This window comes from Eleginops maclovinus, chromosome 23 (assembly GCF_036324505.1).
Source record: "Eleginops maclovinus isolate JMC-PN-2008 ecotype Puerto Natales chromosome 23, JC_Emac_rtc_rv5, whole genome shotgun sequence".
NCBI lineage: Eukaryota > Metazoa > Chordata > Actinopteri > Perciformes > Eleginopidae > Eleginops > Eleginops maclovinus.
The window spans coordinates 18,389,810-18,411,975 of record NC_086371.1 but is presented as its reverse complement, the minus strand read 5'-3'; the positions used below and the strand labels follow the sequence as shown (position 1 = coordinate 18,411,975).

General features: G+C 40.0%; 3 protein-coding genes and 1 long non-coding RNA gene across 11 annotated transcripts; all 4 read left to right on the top strand.

Annotated features, from left to right (window-relative positions):
* Positions 1–1,900: 1,900 nt before the first annotated feature.
* LOC134859844 (uncharacterized) lies at positions 1,901–4,109 on the top strand. The gene is made up of 3 exons (XR_010165165.1): positions 1,901–2,041; positions 3,026–3,130; positions 3,416–4,109. It is a non-coding gene; the product is annotated as an uncharacterized LOC134859844 (long non-coding RNA).
* Positions 4,110–4,811: 702 nt separating this feature from the next.
* On the top strand, positions 4,812–10,346 carry LOC134859936 (protein Wnt-8a-like). Of its 3 annotated transcripts, XM_063876733.1 has the most exons (7): positions 6,055–6,096; positions 7,068–7,087; positions 8,440–8,473; positions 8,624–8,762; positions 9,123–9,248; positions 9,351–9,493; positions 9,780–10,346. In XM_063876733.1, exons 1-7 carry the CDS (start codon positions 6,055–6,057, stop codon positions 10,344–10,346), a joined length of 1,071 nt encoding a protein of 356 aa, XP_063732803.1. The 3 variants fall into 3 exon arrangements, with proteins under 3 accessions (XP_063732804.1, XP_063732803.1, XP_063732802.1); XM_063876734.1 differs by lacking the exons at positions 6,055–6,096; positions 7,068–7,087 and adding an exon at positions 4,812–4,842 and having other exon boundaries at positions 8,439–8,473; XM_063876732.1 differs by lacking the exons at positions 6,055–6,096; positions 7,068–7,087 and adding an exon at positions 8,256–8,326.
* A 570-nt stretch (positions 10,347–10,916) lies between these two features.
* On the top strand, positions 10,917–12,588 carry LOC134859945 (protein Wnt-8a-like). The gene is made up of 6 exons (XM_063876746.1): positions 10,917–10,978; positions 11,077–11,110; positions 11,198–11,327; positions 11,602–11,727; positions 11,807–11,949; positions 12,031–12,588. The coding sequence occupies exons 1-6, from the start codon at positions 10,917–10,919 to the stop codon at positions 12,586–12,588; spliced, it is 1,053 nt and encodes a 350-aa protein (XP_063732816.1).
* A 2,838-nt stretch (positions 12,589–15,426) lies between these two features.
* On the top strand, positions 15,427–21,333 carry lcp2b (lymphocyte cytosolic protein 2b). 6 transcript variants are annotated; one of them, XM_063876597.1, is made up of 14 exons: positions 15,427–15,595; positions 15,911–15,973; positions 16,061–16,107; positions 16,188–16,250; positions 16,341–16,363; positions 16,446–16,489; positions 18,188–18,374; positions 18,791–18,853; positions 18,977–19,042; positions 19,151–19,232; positions 19,629–19,707; positions 20,011–20,085; positions 20,236–20,385; positions 20,542–21,333. In XM_063876597.1, exons 1-14 carry the CDS (start codon positions 15,518–15,520, stop codon positions 20,665–20,667), a joined length of 1,146 nt encoding a protein of 381 aa, XP_063732667.1. In that variant the 5' UTR covers positions 15,427–15,517; the 3' UTR covers positions 20,668–21,333. The 6 variants fall into 6 exon arrangements, with proteins under 6 accessions (XP_063732667.1, XP_063732665.1, XP_063732663.1 ...); XM_063876595.1 differs by having other exon boundaries at positions 18,791–18,892; XM_063876593.1 differs by having other exon boundaries at positions 18,977–19,232.
* Positions 21,334–22,166: the final 833 nt, after the last annotated feature.

The window sequence follows — 22,166 nt, the reverse complement described above, 5'->3', positions numbered from 1 at the left end:
GTATTTCCCCTACTTGTATGGACATTTGGTAGGTATATGCAACATGCTGAGACGTACAGAAAAGGCTTTGGGGGAACACCATAAACCCAACAGGAAGTCGGCCATTTTGACATTCATGCCAGGTTTTTTTTTCCAGCAATTGAGGGCGCTGTACTTTAACAACCTCCTCCTCCTTCCATGAATTGTGATTGAACGGCTCTTGTTAAATGAAGCAGTTCCAAACATCAGCCAGCAGATGGTGTCACAGCCTCCTAACAAAGCCCCCTTAGGTATGTACTGTATGTATGACCTCATTGTGATCCAGTAAAGCCCACAGTCATCCAGTAACATGATGTCACACATTAACGGTGCTCCCCAGATCTCAAGGCCTGGCTCTTCGTATCATTTCATATGGTTGAGGTCATGTTGACTCATCATGGCCATGCTATTCTGAGATGAGACGTCTGCTCAGAGAGAGTTGCCCTCTCTGTAACTGTAGCTCTGGCAGCTTTCATGATGTCAGCAATGGCCCATGAGCTCTGAACATCATGGCCTTATTAGAGCCTAATGTAATCATGAGCTGTTTGATCAGTCGCAAAATAAAGCAAGTGACAAGAGATGCTCAAATCATGTGTGCAGATATGATAATAAGAGCTGCTGTAGGACATCAACTGATTCAAGTTGTTTGTTTCATAAAATCTAATTTGGTAGTGTATTTAAGAAATATCATTTCTGATTATGCATGGGATACAATTAGGGATTACTTTTGTTAATGTTTGCCATTTGTTTATGAATTAATGGATTTGTCTTTTAAATGTCATCGAATAGTGAAAAAAAACTGAAAATATCCACATTAATTTCCATAAAGGGGACATTTCAAAATTCACATTATTCAAATGTTCTTAGACTACTAAGCTTTCTCTCCCAAATCCAAAACTAGAGTGCTTAACCTCAAATATGTGATGCCATCATGTATAAAGTATCTGAAGACGATGAATTTATAAAGATGTGAGAGCACCAGGAGGTATTTTTGTGATTATATGGGTTATTTCTGAACTGAAACCCTAAGCTAAATGTGGTAAACACAAAAATAAGATCATTTTTTGTTCCCCTTTAAGGCTTACATGATAACTTACAATTCTTAGTTTTTTGACCAATATTACAAAATGTAAAGATATAGTTAACTTTAAAGGGCATTAAGAAAACCAGCAAGTATTTACATTTGAAATGTTACTTTAATGTGACTTATATTGATTATCTAAATGGTTACTGATTCATTTTGTTGGTGATGTAGTCATGAATGATCTGCTGTTTGTCATTACCTTTCATAGTCATGTTATTGCGTTATTGTGTAGTATTTCACGCTTCTCTGTATATGTTTATGTTGAGTTTCTGTTTTTGTATGAAAGGTCCTTCTACAGGTGGTTATTTTAAATTAGGTTGGTCTATAAATGCTGTGTGTCTTTTTGTATGTTGTTTGGTGTGGACCTTTGTGTATTTAAACAAGGTCTATCTATGGACAGGCCTTGCGAACTAGCATCATCTATAAATACTGTGGTATGCGGCATTAGATCGTTTTATTACATGACTTGCAATCTTATAAATACTCAGTCATAACGCTCAGCATGACATGAATAGTATAGAAGTATTCATACACACTGGTAGCAGAAAATCCTTGTTCCACCATCCCAGTGTGTCCCTGACCTACTCAGCGAACTGTATAATAAAATCCAGAATACACACTATGTAATACATAAATAATGTATCACAATCTATTCCAGATAAGCATTCACAGCTGTTCCCTATCAGTTGTTGGTCTCCTCTTGTCTTTTCCCTCGAGGACATGATGACGAGGAGGAAGGCTGACCAAGCTCTAAGTCACTCTCTCTCCACCATCTCTCCCTCTCCCCCTCCCTCCCTGCCTCCCTCTTAAACCCACACCCTGGATGCAGGCAGGCGTGCACACACCGGCAGATTGACTCAGCTTCCGCATCGCTCTCCCTTCTCTCCATCTCTGCTGCCTCTATCCCTCCACTGGTGGATTTTTAGCCCACTTCTGTCGGTAAGTACGAATCATCCCTGCTTCAGTGTGTTTCTCAAGGTTTCTGTGTCGGTGTGTCTATTTCTGCTTCTGTTTTAGAGACAAACAAAGGACTGGGGTGTGGCTGATGGCAGCTGTGAAAATTGAATGGAAACAGGGATGTTGGAGGATGATGAGGGAACAATAGAGATAATGTTTGAATCATTAGGTTTACTGATGAATTGAAAAAATGTGGGATTAGGACTGCGGCTGTTGGTAAAATTTAGAATCAATGTGTTGCTAGAGGGTAATCCAGGAAAGATTGTATCAAGAAATATTTCAAATTGTGGCCTTGTTTCAAGTATGTATTTTTCTATGTCAAAGGGATTGTATTAGGCCTCCCATTCTGAATTCAGACTAGAGATTTTACAGTAGCTAGGTTTGCAAATGGCTGCAGGCTAATGTGTCACATCTCCACTGCAGTTTATGAGCAGACTGTGCAAAATAGATTAGTCAGACCTGCGGCTAGGTCAGGAATATGACTGCAGTGGAGGATTGCCTGAATCCACAAGGCTGCAGGGGTGGATGCAGAGGCAGAGTGAGAGAGGAAGAAAGAAAGAGAGGATGCGGAGGAAAGAGAACAAAGACATCTAGCTCGGAGAGGAGGAAAACAAAGACAAAGGAATGAATAGAGAGCTAGGTAAAACAAAAAAGGGCCCATGTTCACCAAATAGGTATTGTGGAATATCAAGTGAGAGCATGTGCTAGGCTGCTCCCACTCACAGGCAGCCATGTCTGCACATAAAGGGAGTGGCTATGACACGTGCTGCTCAGTCTGCTACAGAACATTATCTTCAATATCAGACAAAGGCATTTCAATTTGTGACAGCTCTTGTGATGACTTCTCATTACCCTTACACTACAGAATATATCTAATACAATGTGGTGCTGCATTGTCAGTATGATGACTGACAGTAAACGGTGAAATCTGTGTGCTCAGGTGTTTTTTTATCTCCTCTTTCACAGCCAACATGTCTGACAAGCCTGATATGACTGAGATTGCCCGTTTCGACAAGGCAAAGCTGAAGAAGACGGAGACAAAAGAGAAAAACCCTCTGCCCACCAAAGAGAGTGAGTGCCCCTTGTGTGGCTGTGTGTGTGGCTGTGTGTGTGGCTGTGTGGGTTCCTGGGCAGAAGCCTTGTTCACCCTGCAACAATTTTCCTGTCAGTAGCTACTCATCACTTTCCCTGCTGTCAGAGGACTACACGCTTAGCAAGCAGAGCGGAAAAAAAATAATTTGCTGCAACATCAGCACATCATTCATAGACAGCAAATCAAAAGGCAGCATTCTCCCTGTTACATATTCACTAAACACAAGCCTGCTGACTAAACTATCTTATTTTTTCCTCCTCCAGCCATCGAGCAAGAGAGGAAAGGCGATGCCACACCTTGACTTCGAGCACATGAAGAAAAGACGCTGAGATGCCACAGCAAAAAGCACTTTTTTTTTATCATCACAGTATTTCAATCGCTTGCTTTGTCTTCAGAAAAGGGTGCTCTTGAGCATCGCGGGGTGCCTAAGGGTTTATGGCATCCCCTCATTGGGGGCTCTCTTACCACATGGGTGGAAAAATGTTAGCCTGGGTGCCTGTCTTGCACAGTTAGAATATAGCTAACATGTCCAATATTGCCAAACTGGGGAGTGGTGTAGTTGTGTAGTGATGTAGCACAGAGAGAGAGGCAGGCATCCAGGCTAGTGGGAGGGTGGGGGGGGGAGAGGGGGGTATCAGATGAGAGCAATCGGAGTCTAATCATGTGGGATGTTTTCTTATTAAACTTTTTACTTTTATTTATGAAATAAATATGAAGACGTGAAACCAGTCAGTCCTGTGCCTATTGCTGTCTCCTTTATGTCTGTGTAATACCCACACCTATGAGTGATCGTGCTGAGACATGGTATAAATACACAAATAAAAATGAGTTATCTAGATTGCAGATTGGTCAGTACTGTATAAAAAGTATGTAAGTATACAATTATGTAATTCACACCTCCTAAGTGAGTATATACAGAGCCATATTAAAGTAATGACATTTGAAAACTCCATTACTTTGTTGAGTTTGTTGTTTAAACAGGGGCAAAACATATTGTACTGTAAGAGTAATTTAAGAATAAGTGTTGGCTAATCACAATTTCACACTTGAGACTATTAATAATGGTAATAAGCCTTCTAGGCTAAACCCATACTCATATGCATTTGTACAAAACATTAAATAAACAATAATCAACTGCAACATTCTAATATGAATGAATACATTATTTAAACCAGGGGTGTACAAAGTGTTTTCAAATAGGGTCGCATACAGAAAAACAGACAGTACGAAGGCCTCGGCCCCTCACTAGAGGTGAGATATATTGCCCCATAAGTTAATTTATAAATTAGCAAAATAAATCAAATGTAGGTAAATTATACTTGACACTTGGATATGCTTTTAGAAAACAAACAGCCTAACTATACACAACGGCTCCATATACGTTTTAATATATTTTATTTCAAAAAGTGTTGGCAGCTCATTCCTTAAAACAGAAGCCTCAAATTGCTTATAATAAGGGCAAATATGAAAGGTATATTTCAAGCTTGTTATGCAAATCAGCAATTGGGCTTTTTTTTTCTCAACTAACATTTGTTAGAAAATGTTTTTAACTTTAGTTGACAGAATTTATTTTAAAGTGGGCTTATTAACACATAAATATCACAGTGTGATATCTGTTTACAAATACATTTAAGAAGTACAACATAAGAGAAGTACATGTTTCATGTGTGGGCCATATTGCATTATACTTTTAGAATCTGCTCAGAGCGGATTCAAAATGGACCACAGGCCGCATTGGGCCTCTGGGCAGTAGTTTGGGCACCGTTGATTTGAACTGAACTCCTTATTTGCTCTCTTTTTAACTGGCAACTATAAGGCAGCCAGCCTGGGGACATGTCAAGCGATCTAAGCACTACAAGTTGATGAATGGACATAAAATGAACTCCAACATCCTCATAATCTGCTAACTAAAAGTCCTATGATTCTGCCTTCTCAAATGTGTGTGTTTTTTAGTTGCCTTACTCTTTTATTACAAGACATTTCAAATGTGACTTTTGACTGGACCAAGAAAACAATTTGAGGACCTCACCCTAGACTCTGTGGTATGTTTCACTATTTTCTGACAAGGTATCGACCAAATGATTAATTCATCAACATAAATGTAGATTAAATGCATATGAAAGATAATATGTGTTCCAGTATACTTGTCATCATTCAGTGTTTAACAGCAAGATCATGGTTGTCCAGAAAAAAAACAGTGCTGCTGGATGGAGAAGCAGAGGCTAGCTTGCTAGCCAGCAGTAGCTGCATTCCTCCGAGAGGCCAGAGGAATATGGTTGATCAAAAGAGGAGGAAGGAGTGGATTGGTGACAACAATACTGTCATGGAGACGGACACCATTGTAAACAAAAGCAGCATTATAAAAATACCAGTCTGCATGGACGCTTGAAAAAGGCCATTTAAGATAATATATCAATCATTAAACCCAAATAGGAATTACACTGCAGAACAAATTATATTTCATTCAGTCAAAAGTCTATTTGACTTACTTCACCAATCAACAGCTTAAACCAGGAGTGTACAAACATTTTCCACTGAGGGCCACATAAAGAAAATAAAGGAAGGGATGGGCCACTCCCTAGAGGTTAGGTATATTTCCTCAGACGTATGTTAAATTAGGTTATAAGTTTGCAGAATTAATCAAATGTAGATAAATTATGCTTGATACTTGGATATGCTCTATCACAGCTCTCCATAGGGTTTCATTAATTTTGTTACAAAAAGTGTTGGCAGCTCATCCCTTGAAACAATATGACAGGTATTTCAAGCGTGTTATGCAAAATATGTTAGGTATGTATTGTAGAACAACGTTACTTAACTTATTATGTTAGTATAAATATTTGTATTTCATTTGATATTATCTTCTTTTTGCACATTTTACCTTCAATTTATGTTCATATAAATGTTTCTGTACTTTTTTTATCTTTTTATTTTACCGACACATATCTAATTTCCCTGTGATAAAGTATTCTGATTTATTTTAAAAACAAATCATCTTTTTCACGGGATTTTCACCGAACCCTTGAGCAGTTATACTTATAATGCTGCCTAGTTTATATTTATTATAGTGTTTTTGTTTTATACCATAACACCTCCTACTACAATGTTAATCTACAGCCCAATCTGTGCTCTGACTGATGTCTCTGGCTGGCGTCAGCAGTCCTGCCACCCTCTCTCAGCCTGTGAAGGCCGTCACCTCCTGAGCCTTTATTGCTCGATTTCTCTCACCTTGCACTGCCGTAAATCTCCCGTCAAGACCTAATGTGTCCGAAATGTCTGTTAGAACAATTTAATTAGTGCGCATTTTTACTTGATGTTACTCTAAGCATGGCGTAATTTAAAAAGGTCCTGTCCCTGCCGTCTCCTTCTTAAGCCTGAATACACAAACTTGCATTGAGATAAATTCTGAAGTGAAGTAGGGAGGTCTTAAGGTGCTATTATTACAGTATAATTGTTTATATATATATATATATATATATATATATATATATATATATATAGCTGACAGCTGACAAAAATATCTGATTTGTCATTTATTAATAGGCCTATCACATTAATCAATTACATGTATTTTAATGACACTTAATCCGCGCAATTTGTCCTTGAAAGTTTCGGTGTTTAAGAGACATCTCGCACCCGCGCTGCAACACGCCCATCTAGATACATTACTATTGTTAGCAGGTTATTAACCCATTAAAATTCCGAAATGAGCCTTCGGTTAGGGACAAATTATGAAGCACCACAGTTTAATTTTGAATCGCTCTGTATTATTTCCCAACCAGGTGATGAGGGGCTCGAGGTTTCAGTCTTATTGCAGTATGAATGTGGGCCATATCTAATTATTAGGGATTATCCTCACCTACACCTCCTCGCTATTGTGCGGAGGACCTCGCCCAGCCCTTCGCCCATTGTCCGATGCGCAGAGTGCATTGTTGGTTTAGGGGATTTTGAGTGGTTTAGAGGGGATTTGACAAGTAATAGCAATTAAATGAAGAAAACTGTAATGTTAATCAGGGACTTATCTCGCAATAAATCACGGTAGCCTATGAGTATGAAATGACAGAAACTGGTATGATGTTTGACTAAATCAAGGATAATCAGCTAAATTAAATGAGATGGCCCTGGATAATCCCAGATTTAAATAATGAATGATCAATTTGAATTTCAAATCTACAAATCAGGGGAAATAAAAAAAGTTTTGCCAAGCAATAATTTACAACTTTATGGTTAGGACATTAAGGCTGTTATTTGTTTATACTCCTGTAAATTCCAGACTGTTTTCACACCGAGTTGTTTTCCAGGAAAACATCTATTATCCTATTATCAGGACGATGCCAATGTCGCCAATGTGTGAGGGAGTATTTACATGACTATATACGATCAGCTCCTGAAAGACTTTATGACTTTGTTGTCGCAGTCTTTCTCCCTGGGGAACTGGTGCCACTTCCCAAACGTTTCCAAATAGCTACACATTAAAGCCTCAGGACTGCATTTATTCCTGTTTTTCTTCGAGGTATAACTGGAAACATATTTAACGTCTAACAAAGTTGATTATTAAATATCGGGAACCTCAGTTTCCTCTATTAAAAAAACAACAACAATAAATCCTAAAGTAATGTCTTATTTGTCTAGTCAGCTTTACAGTGAACTAACTATGCATACTTTTTTTTTTGTGCATCATTTTAATATCCTCAACTGGATTTATATTATTGTAAACATGTAATCAATGTACTATATTATTAATAATTGGTCCAATCATACTGGATATGTGTCAATTCGTCAAGAAAAGTGTTTAAGGATTAGTGCCTGGGAACGACAGGTGAATGAATAGGGAAGGAGAGGGGGGGCTGTTATCCGTCTGCGTCCCTTCTTTGAAGTGCATTTATGCACGAGGGCTCCTATTTGTCAAAAGGAATGGGCAATCAATGTCGTCGTGGACGCATTTTCACAGTCGACTGTTACCTGCAGGAACAATCTGTCAGGGGCAGGACTATATAAATATCATCAGCATGGATGAGCTAAATCATCAGTTGCCTCTTCTCTCTCTTGGCAATAACATCTGGGATAATAACTAAAAAGTTATCCGTTTGGAATACAGCTGTTATGGGACCTTTTTATTTCCTTCTAGCCATGGTTCTAACCATGTGCTGCCATGCTCATCTTGCATTAGCTTGGTATGTGACCTACTTTTGGGTTCGGTTTATAACATATTGCAGTGTAATATTTGTTTACTGGTGGTACAGTGGCAAGGGATTAACACGTCCTTGTTTTTGTCTTCTTTCTATAGGACGGTGAATAATTTCCTCATGACTGGACCAAAGGTAAATTGATGCAACTTTTCTGGGCACGTGCGTAAAAAAACACTGCTGCAAATGAAAATATGTTAGCTGATTACTTATTTTATTAAAAACATATTCTGAATGATTAAATTCAACAATAACTAACTTTAAATGTTCTTTCTCTCTCCCAAGGCTTTTCTGACATATGCCGGTAGTGTGCAAGTGGGCGCACAGAGTGGAATACACGAGTGTAAACACCAGTTCGCGTGGGAGCGGTGGAACTGCCCAGAAAACACGCTCCAATTATCCACACACAATGGCCTCCGAAGTGGTAAGACATGTGGATCCATATATGTATCATTGCACGACTTGCATAAGGGGAGTGGTGGAATTGTGGGGAGCTCAACTCCAACAATTGTCCACTTTGCTGAAGTTATTTTGCACAAAGTGAATTCTTCAATTGCAGAAGCGACAAGAACCCAAGCATAAATTAATAACTGGGACCACAGCTATGAAACACCATACACGCACAACAGTATTGCCCCCATTACGCACAACAATATTATGCACAAAATATACCTTTACGCGCAGTTTACACACATTTTACGCACAGTAATAAAGCACAGCCATTGATATTTATCGTTCCAAATTGGATTAAAAATTAATCCACTCTCTATTTCACTTGTTATAGCAACAAGGCAGACGTCTTTCGTCCATGGCATCAGCGCTGCCGGAGTGATGTATACGCTCACTAAGAACTGCAGTATGGGAGACTTTGACAACTGCGGCTGTGATGACTCCAGAATTGGACAAACAGGTACATATTTATTTAATGCATAATCTATTTACCATTAGATTCCTTATGTAATATTGTTTTAACATGATAAATTAATAACAACGTTTGTATTTGAATCACCAGGTGGTAGAGGATGGATTTGGGGAGGCTGCAGTGATAACGTGGCGTTTGGAGAGGAGATCTCAAAGCAGTTCGTAGACGCACTGGAAGGTGGGCAGGACTCACGTGCAGCAGTCAACCTGCATAACAACGAGGCAGGCAGACTGGTAAAATATGATTTTTCTTCATACGCTAGTTCTTATTATCACTTGTTATGGACACTTGTTGAAGAAGTAGGCTACCTGATTCTAAATTGAGAAAGTCCTCCGGCACAAGGAAATGTCGTACATCAAATATTTATAAGTAAAAGTAGGCAAGTATTGGCCACAACTGAAGCCAGGGGAGGAAAGGGGAAGTTTTTAGGGGATTTTTACGCATGGGATCAAATCGGAGGAGAAAGTAGTGAGTGTTTTGTGAATAAACAACCAATTAACATGTTCCCTCTTTGTGTAGGCAATCAAAGCTACCATGAGGAGAGCCTGTAAGTGCCACGGGGTCTCTGGGAGCTGCAGCATCCAAACCTGCTGGATGCAGCTGGCCGACTTCAGAGAGGTGGGCAACTACCTGAAGATGAAGTACGAACACGCAAAGAAGCTGGACATGGACAAGAAACCGGCAAGGTCTGGTAACAGCGCGGACAACCGAGGAGCCATTGCGCTAGCTTTTAGGAGCATCGCTCGCACTGAGCTCGTGTACCTGGAGGATTCCCCGGATTACTGCCTAAAGAACCGGAGTTTGGGATTCCAGGGCACCGAGGGACGGGAGTGTCTGAAGGGAAACAAGAACATGTCCCTGTGGGAGAGAAAGAGCTGCCGCAGGCTGTGCTATGAATGCGGCCTCAGAGTGGTGGAGAAGCGCATCGAGGTAGTCAGCAGCTGCAACTGCAAATTCCACTGGTGCTGCACGGTCAAGTGTGACAAATGTACACAAGTTGTTACCAAATATTACTGTGCGCGTAAACAAGGAGGGAGGAAGCCACATAATAAAACAAAGCGCAGGCACCGTGCGCAACGCCACTGATTGCTATGGTTTGCATTTAATCTCTATTTTTATTATGGACATTGACACACATTATTCAGTATTACAATAATGTAACTTTAATTTTCAACTTGACATAGCAACTGAGGCCTTTTTAATGCACTTGTTCTTATTGATTGGGTTCTGTACATAAATCTCACTATATTTTTGACCAAACTCTCCATGAATGCTTACTCGTTTGGGTTGGGCTTCGGGATAACTGGTTTGGTGTTTCTGTAAATTGTAATATTTAAATGCATCTTAATTGAAATTATAATAAATATTTTTCTACAATACACATGTCTCAATCTGATTTGTCACTGGCAGTATTTTGTATATTGGTGCCCTGATGTTAAACAGCCTTGGGCAAGAAAATAAACTGTCTCCTAATGCCTTCCTTTGAAGTGCGCATATAGGCGTTTCCTTAACTCTTCATCCAATCAGCATCCTCGGACCTCGGGGACAAAGAACAAGAGTCCCATTTGTTCTTCATTCATTTAAGAGAGAAAGTGTCAGCACACAGGGCCAAAATAACGAGGTTTCTACTTTCAAGGCTGAAGGATTCAGGGGAAAATGGTGCATTTATTATTTTGGCTCCTGACTCTTTTATACAACATGTGTCCTGGACATGCTTGGTAATACACTTGTTCTACTTTGCCTGCATCGTTTCAATTTGTGAAGACCTAAGATAGGCTTTTTTGATCTAATTGTTTATCATCTATCTTGTTCTCAGGGTGGCGAGTAACTTTCTGATGACGGGACCGAAGGTAAATAGAAAAGATTACACTAAATTTATAATAACATTTCCAAAATCTGAATCAGGTTTAAATTAATGGATATTGCCTCTTCTGCAGGCATATCTCACCTATGCAAGAAGCGTGCAGGAGGGCGCAATGACTGGGATTGAGGAGTGCAGACACCAGTTTGCGTGGGACAGATGGAACTGCCCCGACAGCGCAACTCAGTTTAGAGGACTGAGACGCGGTAGGTTGAGATTGTAAATGTAATTCCTGTAAAATACACGTTGTGTATTCTATAGAAGAAAAACGTACAAGCGTACGTGGAAAGACTTACATAATAACTGAAGACGTGTGCTGTATTGCGGTCCATAAATAAAAACGAATGTGGGCCAAATAGTTACACAAGTTGCATTGCTTCTAATTATGCTTGATCAAGTGCAAACCTAATCGATTTTTTTATTGTGAAAAGTTATGGTGGCAAATTTTTGTTTTTTGATCACACCTTATCCTATTTACAGCCACTAGAGAGACTTCATTCGTCCACGCCATAAGTGCAGCGGGGGTCATGTACACTCTGACCAGGAACTGTAGTCTGGGAGACCTCGAAAACTGCGGCTGTGATGTCTCCAAGAACGGTAAAATTGGTAAGTTTTGCACCCAAATGTAATTATCTTATGACAAGCACAGAAAACGAATTATATTTAATTGATATGTTGTGTGCAGGTGGTAGTGGCTGGCTGTGGGGTGGCTGTAGTGATAACGTGGATTTCGGAGAGAGGATTTCCAAACAATACGTAGACGCGCAGGAGACAGGTCAGGACTCCCGGGCTGCAGTCAACCTACACAACAACGCCGCCGGGCGCCTGGTGAGTGCTTCTCCCACCACAAGCATGTGTCTGACATTAAATCATTATGAATTGTTTGTAACTTTGCCATGTTTTCAACAGGCAGTAAAGGCAACGATGAGGCGCATCTGTAGATGTCACGGCATGTCTGAGAGCTGCAGCGTCCAAACCTGCTGGACTCAGCTGCCAGATTTCAGAGAAATCGGCAACTACTTGAAGATGAAACACAGCCAAGCGCAGAAACTTGACATCAACAAGAAGCGCATGCGTGCTGGCAACAGCGCGGATAACCGAGGAGCCATCGTGGACACGTTCGGCAGCGTGGCCCAGACGGAGCTCATCTACCTGGAGGACTCCCCGGACTACTGCAGGAGGAACACCAGCGTGGGGCTGTACGGCACCGAGGGCCGGGAGTGCCTGCAGAACGGAGAGGGGCTTACCCAGTGGGAGAGGCGCAGCTGCCGCAGGTTGTGTCATGAATGCGGCCTGAAGGTGGAGGAGAGGCGCACGGAGGTAGTGAGAAGCTGCAAATGTAAATTCCACTGGTGCTGCACGGTGAACTGCGAGGACTGCTCTCAGGTGATCGTCAAACATGTGTGCGCCAGGAGGGAAGCAGCTGATGGACAAGGCTTTAGACGGAGGTACCGTGGACCCAAATGAAGAGAATGGTCTGAATCGCAGTAAAATCAGTAAAAAAAAAAAAATAGCCCATGAGGATTTTAAATGTCTCTTTGCACTTTTTCTGTATCCTTGCATAAATACTTACGTCTTTATTTATATATATTTTCTTTAAAATAAATACAAAAGTTAAAAATAAATACTTCTGAATGTGGTTTCATTTCAGTCAATAAACATTTGACTATTTCACCTAATAAATCCCAGGGTCATTGGATTTTAAGTGAGGGCACAAAAGTGCTTATTAGAATAAGAATGGGGCGAATACACTTAGCTGAGGATTACATGGATAACATGGTGCAGTTCGCACCTATAGCCAAGGTGTTGATCCAGCGTTGATCCATTGCTACTTTGAAGTCAGCGTGTATTGATTTCACTCAAAGAGCTGCGAGGCTTTGAAAGAAAAATTAGAGGAAGCATTTCCACTGCTAGAATTTAATTTTTAGGGTTTATAATCCGGGACACCACTGTCTGTAATAGTGTTTGTAACACCCCACAGGCAATGCAAATGTATTACATCAAAGAGGAAAAGTGTAACTGAAATGTTGACCCAACTTTACTGTTTAAGCAAATTGGGTTCCAGATATTGCTCTGTGAATCCAGTGACTCAATCCCACATTGAAAGCAAGTTAATTTCCAATCTTATAATTTGCAAGTAATTAGTTCTAAGAGAAGCCTGGTCTCCTCCCCCTGGCCTATCTGTGTCTGAAGAGCCATTCATTCACCCCCTCCTTTCCTCTACCCCCTGCATCTCCAAAAATCTTCCTCCCAGCTTGACATGTCATAAATCTGCCACTGTGTCAGCTCAGTGAGTGATGGCATGGATATTACCTGCATGAGGGGGTCCATGCCTGGGGGATGAGGCTGTTTCAAGCAGTAAGTGAGGAGATAAGTGAGAAGTTACAGCATGTATCATCTTTACATTATTTGATCAACTGGTGTCAGTTAGAGATATATTCGAGACGATATCAACAGATCCTGTCAAGATTATCCAGAAAAAACTAGTCCTGTAAACCACAATATATGTTTAAAATAATTAAAATGTCAGTAAAATATACTGCAAACACTATCTTACATGTTGTGCGGATAGGACAGGATAAATAGATAAAAAACAGCAACATTATGCAAGACTGTTATTTCTCTCCAGTATTTATGTGTTTATCTAAGGTTACATTTTTCACTCCTCAAAAATGAAACTAACTCACTAAAGTAAGGTTATTCACCATCATCCTGATTTTTGAAATTCACCATGATCAACAAGGGTTGCCCCATCCCTGATTTTGATCCCCGACATTATATTCAAAAAAGTCCATGCGGAAATGAGACGAATCGGCTCGCAGGCACTGTTAAAACACAACCCACAAACTGTGTTAGAGAAACTTAACGGCACATAGCATATATGCAAATATACTTTCAGAGCAAAATGTTATTCAAGCATTTAAGGACCGAAGAGCTGTGAAACGACTAGGGAGAAAAAAACCTGCCTGTAGAAAGAACAACACCCTCCCAGACCAAAACAGTCCCTCCCATCCTTCCCATTTGTCTGTTTGCTTCTGGGGATGTCCTGTATTTCCCATGATGCCCTGCTGTGCGTTAATGAAGGTTTCACCCCACTGGAGGCCCTCACTAACCCGCCTCTCATCTTTGCTCTCCACTGAGGACATCATTGCTTCCATCTTGTTCCCGTATGATTGCTGTTGTCTGATTGTAATTCACTGGTCATCTCCCTTAAAAATGTAATTTATAGGGTCAGTAATTCATCCTACAATACGACCCCTTAATACGACAGATTTATCCCACAGGCTATAAGAATGTTGTACTCCTGACTTCTGTTAAGTGTCACCACTCAAATACTGTATGTTTAAAATGCACATTTGTACATGTGTTATTTCACATTTCAACATATATATTACAGCATTGTATTGTGCAGTTTTACATTCTGTTTGATCTAACTCTATTTGTTATGTATATATATTGTCCTACTTTGCACTATTGTGTCTACTGTACTGTTTTCGTTGCACTTTTTCTGTTTATGTGGAGTATGTTGCACTTTTGGAAGAGTCTCAAATCTAAGGTCTTCATTGCCAATCGCCATCGTGCATAAGACAAAAAGACACATCTTTGAACGTGTAGCCTCTTGCTGTATAGTTATACCATGTTTCATGCCTCTTCTACAGTGGAAGTATCGTGTTTTTCATGGGGGGGAATGTTTCCCAATCAGTACAGAGGAGGCTAACAAGGGAGGAGGTGATCTCCCGCCAGGACCCCCCAGGAGGACTCATGTATTCACCCAGACATGCCTGGGGGTCTGAGCGTGATTGATCATCCCCTCTCTCTGCTGCCCTCCTCTCTCACCTGGGTGTGAGATGCATGAGTCCTGTGGCTGTGCTACAACAGGACTTAACTAGTATCTCTTAGCAGAAACTTTATTCAATGCCTTGATATGAAATTAACATGTGAACAGAAACTACAACAGAGGCTGTTTCGATCTTACCGTATTTCAAAATGTTTACAGAATCTGCATCTCACATTGATGTTCATGTGAAAGAAAATCAGACATTAGTTAGCAGAAACTAAAATGATAAGCTACAAACTTGTGGTAGCGTATTAAACTTAGGTGTGTAAAAGGAAACCAGCAGGCTAAATTTAGAGACGCACTGCAGTTTGCGCAAAGTGCTACATTTGGGTGCTATAAAACCACAGAGAGCTACTTTTAAACGACAGACAAAGAAGACGACACAGCAAAAGTAGTGAATTTGCAGAGGTCATTTTAGAATTTCCTTTTATGAGGTAGGTGGAGTTTGTTCAAGACTTTAAAGGAAACAAGTTTGTGAAGCCGCTGCAAAACAAGAAGCTCTGGCTCTGATTCAAGTTTTAATTTTTTAAGTGGATGTGATACCTACAAATTACGAGCATGAGCTTAAACAATGTTCCCTCTAAAGCAGACGTGATGGGATGGAACCAACAAAGTCTCGCTACCTACCTGAGGAAGGTGAGTATCAAGAAGCAGCAATAGTGTTTTTTAGTGTTTTCCTATAACAGTAAAAAGTGTAGTTTCCTGTGGGAAGGAATGGATCTTAAAAACAAAAAATAATCATATTTTCATGGATGGTTGCACTCATTGGGGGTCGTTTTGGATAAGAATCAGCTAAATGTAAGATAGGTTAACATAACGCTATATAACGTAATGCAAGTGGCTTGAGTAATGCAAGACAAATTTAAACAGCTTAAATATATTTTGTTGCGTTATCACTTTATATACTATAAAACTAAACTTTACATTTGAAATGTGTTACTTTTTTATCAGCTCAAGTTATCTGGCTGTGACAAACTAGTGATAAAGAGCAGCATAACTGGAGCACACTTCCTGGTAAGTATGTATCTCTGGAGGCCTTTACTCTTTTTTTACTTTTCTGAAATACTAATTTTCTTTATATGTCTAATCTATATCAAACAGAAAATGACAGCATGTGACCTTCAAATGTTCCCCAGTCTTTATGTCTCGTGAGTCTGACTTAAAAATATAATTTGCTGTACACCAAGCAGTTTTCCATCAAATTAAAAACGGTCTTGTATCTTCATAGATTGATAACTAAGCTCCAGTGTGACATCAACAAGGGGGAACAGAGGAGGGCTTCCGGTCAAAAGTAAGAAAACAGCCTTGAGTTTATAGCTTTTACTGAATGTGAAACTGAAACACATTGCATAACTTTAATATTTATGTATTTTCCGTGCAGACCAAAGGCAATACCAAAGCCAGGTAAATAACATTTGGATTCACCTATGGATATCATAAAAGTACTTCAATAAGGGTTGATACTGTACCTTTTCCATTTTTCCAGTCTTACCTGCACCACCGGAAGAAGATTGGGACTCCGATGAGTTTGTGAGTAACAAGCTATGAGATATTTATTTTATAAGCTAAGCCACTTCAAAAAAGACAAACTTCAGGGTGTACATTTGCCTGACATCTTTCTTCTAAGAGTCTTGGCCAAAGATAGGCATCAGCAGAGTGACAGACAACTTAAAACAATCATTACCCAAACACAGTCATAACAAGATCAGCCAAAGCATTTAGAGACACAGCGGCCTGCTTCAGTCGTTTAGAGCAGTGGTTCTCAAATGGTGGGTCTTGACCCAAAAGTGGGTTGGACCCATTTTGAGTGGGTCGCAGTTAAGCAAGTGATATATATATATACATATACACACACACACACATATATATATATATATATATATATATATATGTGTGTGTGTGTGTGTGTGTGTGTGTGTGTGTGTGTGTGTGTGTATATGTATATATATATATATCGCTTGCATAACTGCGACCCACTCAAAATAGGTCCAACACAACACACACACACATATATAACTCAAAATGGGTCCAACACAACACACACACACATATATATATATATATATATATATATATATACAGTGTTGGGCAAGTTACTTCCAAAATGTAATACAGTACATACGTCTTTTTAAAGTAATAAGTTACATTACATTATTTCTGTCTCTGAGCAGTAATGTGTTACACTACTTTTGCGTTACTTTGAGTTACTTTCACCAAAATAACCGCAAAAGGTAGGGCTTTAAATGCTAAAATGTAGTTTATTGCAGCTCATTAATTAAAGCTATCTATCTATCTGGCAGTACATGCTGAACATTAGGAAAGAGCTAGAAATTAAACCCATGCTCCGTTTAAGTGGGCTGAATAATATGTGATACCGGTAACATTACGTCTCTGTTTGTTATTAATAACATGTTAGTGGAGCCTCTGCACGGCCCTGTAACCTGCTGTATATAACAAGTCTCTATGGCAGCGTTAGCTCACCTTGTCCACGGTGTGTTAACGGGGATTTGCTGACAAGATTTCTAAAAGTCGGCGATTCCACAGAGGACAGAGGCTGCATTTCTTCAACACTCCGCCACGAGTCTCTTAACTTCTCGGGGTTCAAGACGCATGCAGCCCGAGAGAAAGTTACCTTCTGTTGCTTCGGCCTGCACGCACTCGTGTCTTTTTTTTTTTCTCCACTCCTGCAGCTCTGCATTGCGAGCAAGCAGCTCTCAATCGCAAATCTGTTTCTGCAGCCCTCTTAACCGATAGTAAACAGGCTTACTGAGTTACTATTCTACCTGCACAATTGTTTCTCTGGTGTGGGAATGTCACGCAATGTTTGTGAATGCTTAGAAACAAAACACCACACCATTTCGGGTTAAAATGTGTTGTAACTGCGTTACTGAGAATTGTAACGGGTATTATATTACCCGCATTTCAGAACCACAGGAGCATCGTTACTAAAGGCCCTTTTCCCCAGTTCAGTACAGACTTTTTGGACAGTAAGAAGAAATAAGTCCTTGGAGCGAAGCCTGTGCATTTGCTGCTCATGGACAAGGAGGAAGAGCATCAAGAATAGCTTTATATATAAGGATGTGCCAGTGTATCTGTTTATGCGCGTGGTCAGGGAAGACCATCCAACCCGAGCATATAGGTTGCATAAAAGTGATACATTTATTAACAGCTACTGTAGCATGTATCTGAAGTGCACAGATGCTCACTGCTTGTCTGGGCCTTGGTAAGGACTGTGAAAGTGATCCTGACCATGGAGGCGGTGTCATGGAGGAGGACGGCTACATATGTGCTCTGAGTGAGCCACAAGACGAAGACGACACGTACGAAGAGAGCTACGAGACGGCGGCCTCTGTAGACACGGTGAAGCCACCCCCACATCCCAGAGTGGCTAAACTGCAGCACTGTCAAAACAAAGGTAACAGAAAGCAACCACACAAGCACTGAACACAAAGAAAGGCAATCAGATGTGAAAACATATCCAGCTAACTTTGAGATTTTATGCTTTTAAAGTAAAATTGGTTTCATATTTCAAGTTCAAATGTGTATGTTGTAATAATGTCATAAAGTTCATTTTCTGAAGTATTGTTCTTAATGTAGGTAGAACTTTTAGGTAGGTATTCTTTAGTTGAGTATTTCCATTATATTGTACATACTATATACATCTTAGTCAAATGTTTTACTTAATAAAATAGTACAAGTTATTTTGAAAGGAAAAATGTTTTTGTTCTGGTACCTTAATATAGGAACACTTTTTACTCAAGTATGATTTTGCACTTTGTACACTATTGCTAAAAAATAAAGAGTAATTCTTCCATGACTGTATGTGAGCAGATTCTGTTCCAGAGCCGATCCCTGCTGAAAGGAAGTCAAAGGCTCCAAACCCTCCTCTCACAAGTATGAACCCAACTCCCCAAAGACCTGTCAATGCGCAACGTTAGTGTACATTTAAAAACTCCACGATCACTGGACATTTGATTTTGATTCTGTAAAAATGTGTTTCCCTGTTCCGAACACCAGCCCCCCAACCCAATCTACATGTGAACAGGAGCAACAAGCCCTCCCAGACCGAAGTTACAAAATCAAGTATGTACTGGTTACTGTGTAGTGTTTGTAAAAGTGAAAAAGCAACATGTTGTCCTCATGTGACAATACTACACTTTTCTGTTTTGCACTACCAATCATGTCCACAAGAGGGCAGTGCTGTCAAGGCTCCCGAACCACCCACAGCCAGGATCCCCAAACCCAGAATCCCCAAACCTACAAATGTGTTCAGGTAGTTTTCAGACTCATTCATTGCGATTACTATCACACAAAGTAAGTGACTTTAAACATCCTAATCAGAATGTGTGCTTTATTCTGATTGATGTGATGTCAGTTGCTTTGTTTTATAGGTATTCTGTGTTAATGGCGCACATATATTTATAAATTAATAATCTTTTGAATACATTGAATGTGTTGTTAAACTTAACTGATACTATATACATGTGGGGGAAAAAAAAAACTACATCAAATTATTCAGGGGGGGCATACATGAGGGGTCCCTTGTAAATTCACTATCTTGTAAGAGGTCATTGTCTGCATAGCCAAACAACTAAAAATGTATTCTCTGGGGAATGAGCTATTATTTTAGTTGTTTCATTGATGTTCCCTTAAATCTCTCCCCTCCCAGGATAAGTAAATGCTCTCGAGCTCCTCCAGTGCCCACACAGCCTACTTTGGCTATAAAGTCAATACCAGAACCAACAAAGGTGAGAATCAAAGTGGAATCACAACTGAATTTAATTGTACTTTCTCAGCATTACAATACGACAGTACTTTGGGAAGTCGAACAGCGGATGGCACTGTTGTAAAAAGGAACACAACGGAGCAACCGTTATGTCTGCTCTGAACTCCACAGACCTGCATTTAATTCAAAAGCTTGGGTATATGGAAATACCTGTTACATTTGTGCTTCAACAACAATAATGATTAACATGTTTTTGCAACTACAAAAGAGGAATAAGAGGAAAGATTTGATAAAAACCCTTACGATGACTGTCTTTTGCATTGAGGGTTTGGATCCCAGTTGGTATGGAGGGAAGATGACCAGACATGAAGCTGAAGCTGCTCTCAGAGATATCAACAAGGTCAGGTGCTGCCTCTCACATATGTCATCCACCTCTTTCTGCAGCGCACACACACACACACATACACAAACAAATAAACAATGCAAATTAAGTTTTTAAAGAATGTTATTTGCAAGATCAGACTGGATTTGTCCATATTTGTGTTATTAGGACGGAGCGTTTGTGGTGAGGGACAGCTCACAGGGCACTATTGAGCATCCTTTCACCCTGATGCTGCTGAAGCAAGACAAGGTTTACAACATTATGATCCGTAACAAAGGAAACTCCTACTCCCTGGGCACTGGCCTCAGACTCACCAAGGTAAACTGAGAGTGATGTTTTTAGAATTAGAGGGAAAAAGCCATTCTGAAAAGTTTCCCCATGTTGTGGCACGCCTCAGGGTTTGTTTGATGCTGACATGTTTTGCGCTGCGTCATTAGGTCCCTGTCATCTTTTTTGTGTGCCACTGTGCTGTAGAGTTTCCCCGGGGTGAAGGAGATGATTAACTATCACACACACACCCCTCTACTGCTCATTGATGCCACACACCAGAAATCTGAAGCGGAGAACCAGTGCTGTCTGCTGCACCCTGCGGGACTCTGACCAGCACCACCACCAAGCTAATGGGGCTGATTGCCTCCGTTTCTGTATGCTAACGTGTGTACACGAATCAACAACCACAAAAGATTGTCACAATTTTAACAATCACCAAGATCATTATTATGCAATTCCCCTTTTTTTCTAACCTTCTTAGTATTTTTAATAAGCAATATGGGGAGAAAGAGAATATTTTAACATGGCTGATGGTTTGTATATTTTATTAAACCATTTTTCCAGACACACAGCATTACCTCGGTTCTTCATGTTTCAAGTTGTCATGCTGGGGGCTGCTGCTTCAGCGCCTCGTGGCTTTTCAGAGGAGGCATCTTGTCAGGGTGGCCAACACAAACGATCAGATCACATTGCCTCAGCTGGGTCTGCACTGCAGGAAGAAAACAAATATTTCGTTTTAGACGAAGTGCCTCGGGTCAACACAGTTCTTAGATACTCTCATTTTCACGTTTAAAAATATATACAAGTCTCTATAACAAGGATGGACGGACTAAAAAGTGAAATACCTGAGAGCTTAAACTGTCTAATTCCTCTCTGTTTTGACCTGTGATCATTAGTCAGTACTGGTATTCACTGAACTGACACAAAGACACATTACTCGAACAGGAGTGACTAGCTGTTAACTTTAAATTACAATCAAATTCCTTGACATATTAACATGTGACTCCTACGCAGATTGATTATGGTCCGTATTCTCACGGAAAAACAAACTAAATAAAATTCATGCAGAGTGCACATACTAAATAATGCTGATTTTTGAGTGATGTGTTGATAAGCAGAATTATTGTACGGTTCACAATGAAAACAGAGGAGCTACTCACAGCTGAAACAATTAAAGCTATATCTGGGTGAAACAGCACGGACAACCGAAAAGAGTGTTTAATCGCTGGTAAAAAATAATTGTGTTTTTTAGGTTAAGTAGGTTTTTCTATTTTCAAACTGGCACCAGTCCTCTAAAGTAACAGGTTTTCATTCATACTTTCTTCTCATTAGTACAAACTGGTGTTTAAATTTCTTGCATTAAAGCTAGAACAAGGCTTTTCTTAAAGAGACCCAACCTCTGATGCTTGTTTCCAGGCATTAAAGGTATTAAAGTAAGCATATATGTCCACAACAACACAGTAAGCAGAGAACTTTGACTGCATTTTCACACACAGCTTTTCTCTTTGCAAAAAAGATACATTCAAACATCATGCCTCACATCAAATCGCATAACGGACAACCATGTGAGTGAATTGCATCAGTTACTCATATCTGCGATCTGACAGACATCATGTAATATTGTGTAACTTTGCAAAACTGACATTTAAAGCAAGGTGAATTAGAGCAGCAGTTGGAGTACAATAATCCAATTATTGCTATCACATTTCAGATCTAGGATAACAGTTACATCAAGCGCTTTGCATATTTGCAAATCGATCAACAAGGACTCGCACTTGCATAATTGAGGCTTGCCGTCAGCAATTGTTATTTTGTGTAAAAGGAGCACA

Bases quoted from the DNA above. Each gene is read 5' to 3' on its own strand.
- lcp2b (XM_063876598.1), top strand. From the start codon at position 15,518: ATGAGCTTAAACAATGTTCCCTCTAAAGCAGACGTGATGGGATGGAAC. The intron at 16,364-16,445 runs GTAAATAACATT...CCATTTTTCCAG, and splicing joins AAAGGCAATACCAAAGCCAG to TCTTACCTGCACCACCGGAA. The intron at 20,386-20,541 runs GTAAACTGAGAG...ACTGTGCTGTAG, and splicing joins CTGGCCTCAGACTCACCAAG to AGTTTCCCCGGGGTGAAGGA.
- LOC134859936 (XM_063876732.1), top strand. From the start codon at position 8,256: ATGGGACCTTTTTATTTCCTTCTAGCCATGGTTCTAACCATGTGCTGC. The intron at 8,474-8,623 runs GTAAATTGATGC...CTCTCTCCCAAG, and splicing joins TCCTCATGACTGGACCAAAG to GCTTTTCTGACATATGCCGG. The intron at 9,494-9,779 runs GTAAAATATGAT...CTCTTTGTGTAG, and splicing joins ACAACGAGGCAGGCAGACTG to GCAATCAAAGCTACCATGAG.
- LOC134859945 (XM_063876746.1), top strand. From the start codon at position 10,917: ATGGTGCATTTATTATTTTGGCTCCTGACTCTTTTATACAACATGTGT. The intron at 10,979-11,076 runs GTAATACACTTG...TCTTGTTCTCAG, and splicing joins ATGTGTCCTGGACATGCTTG to GGTGGCGAGTAACTTTCTGA. The intron at 11,728-11,806 runs GTAAGTTTTGCA...TGTTGTGTGCAG, and splicing joins CTCCAAGAACGGTAAAATTG to GTGGTAGTGGCTGGCTGTGG.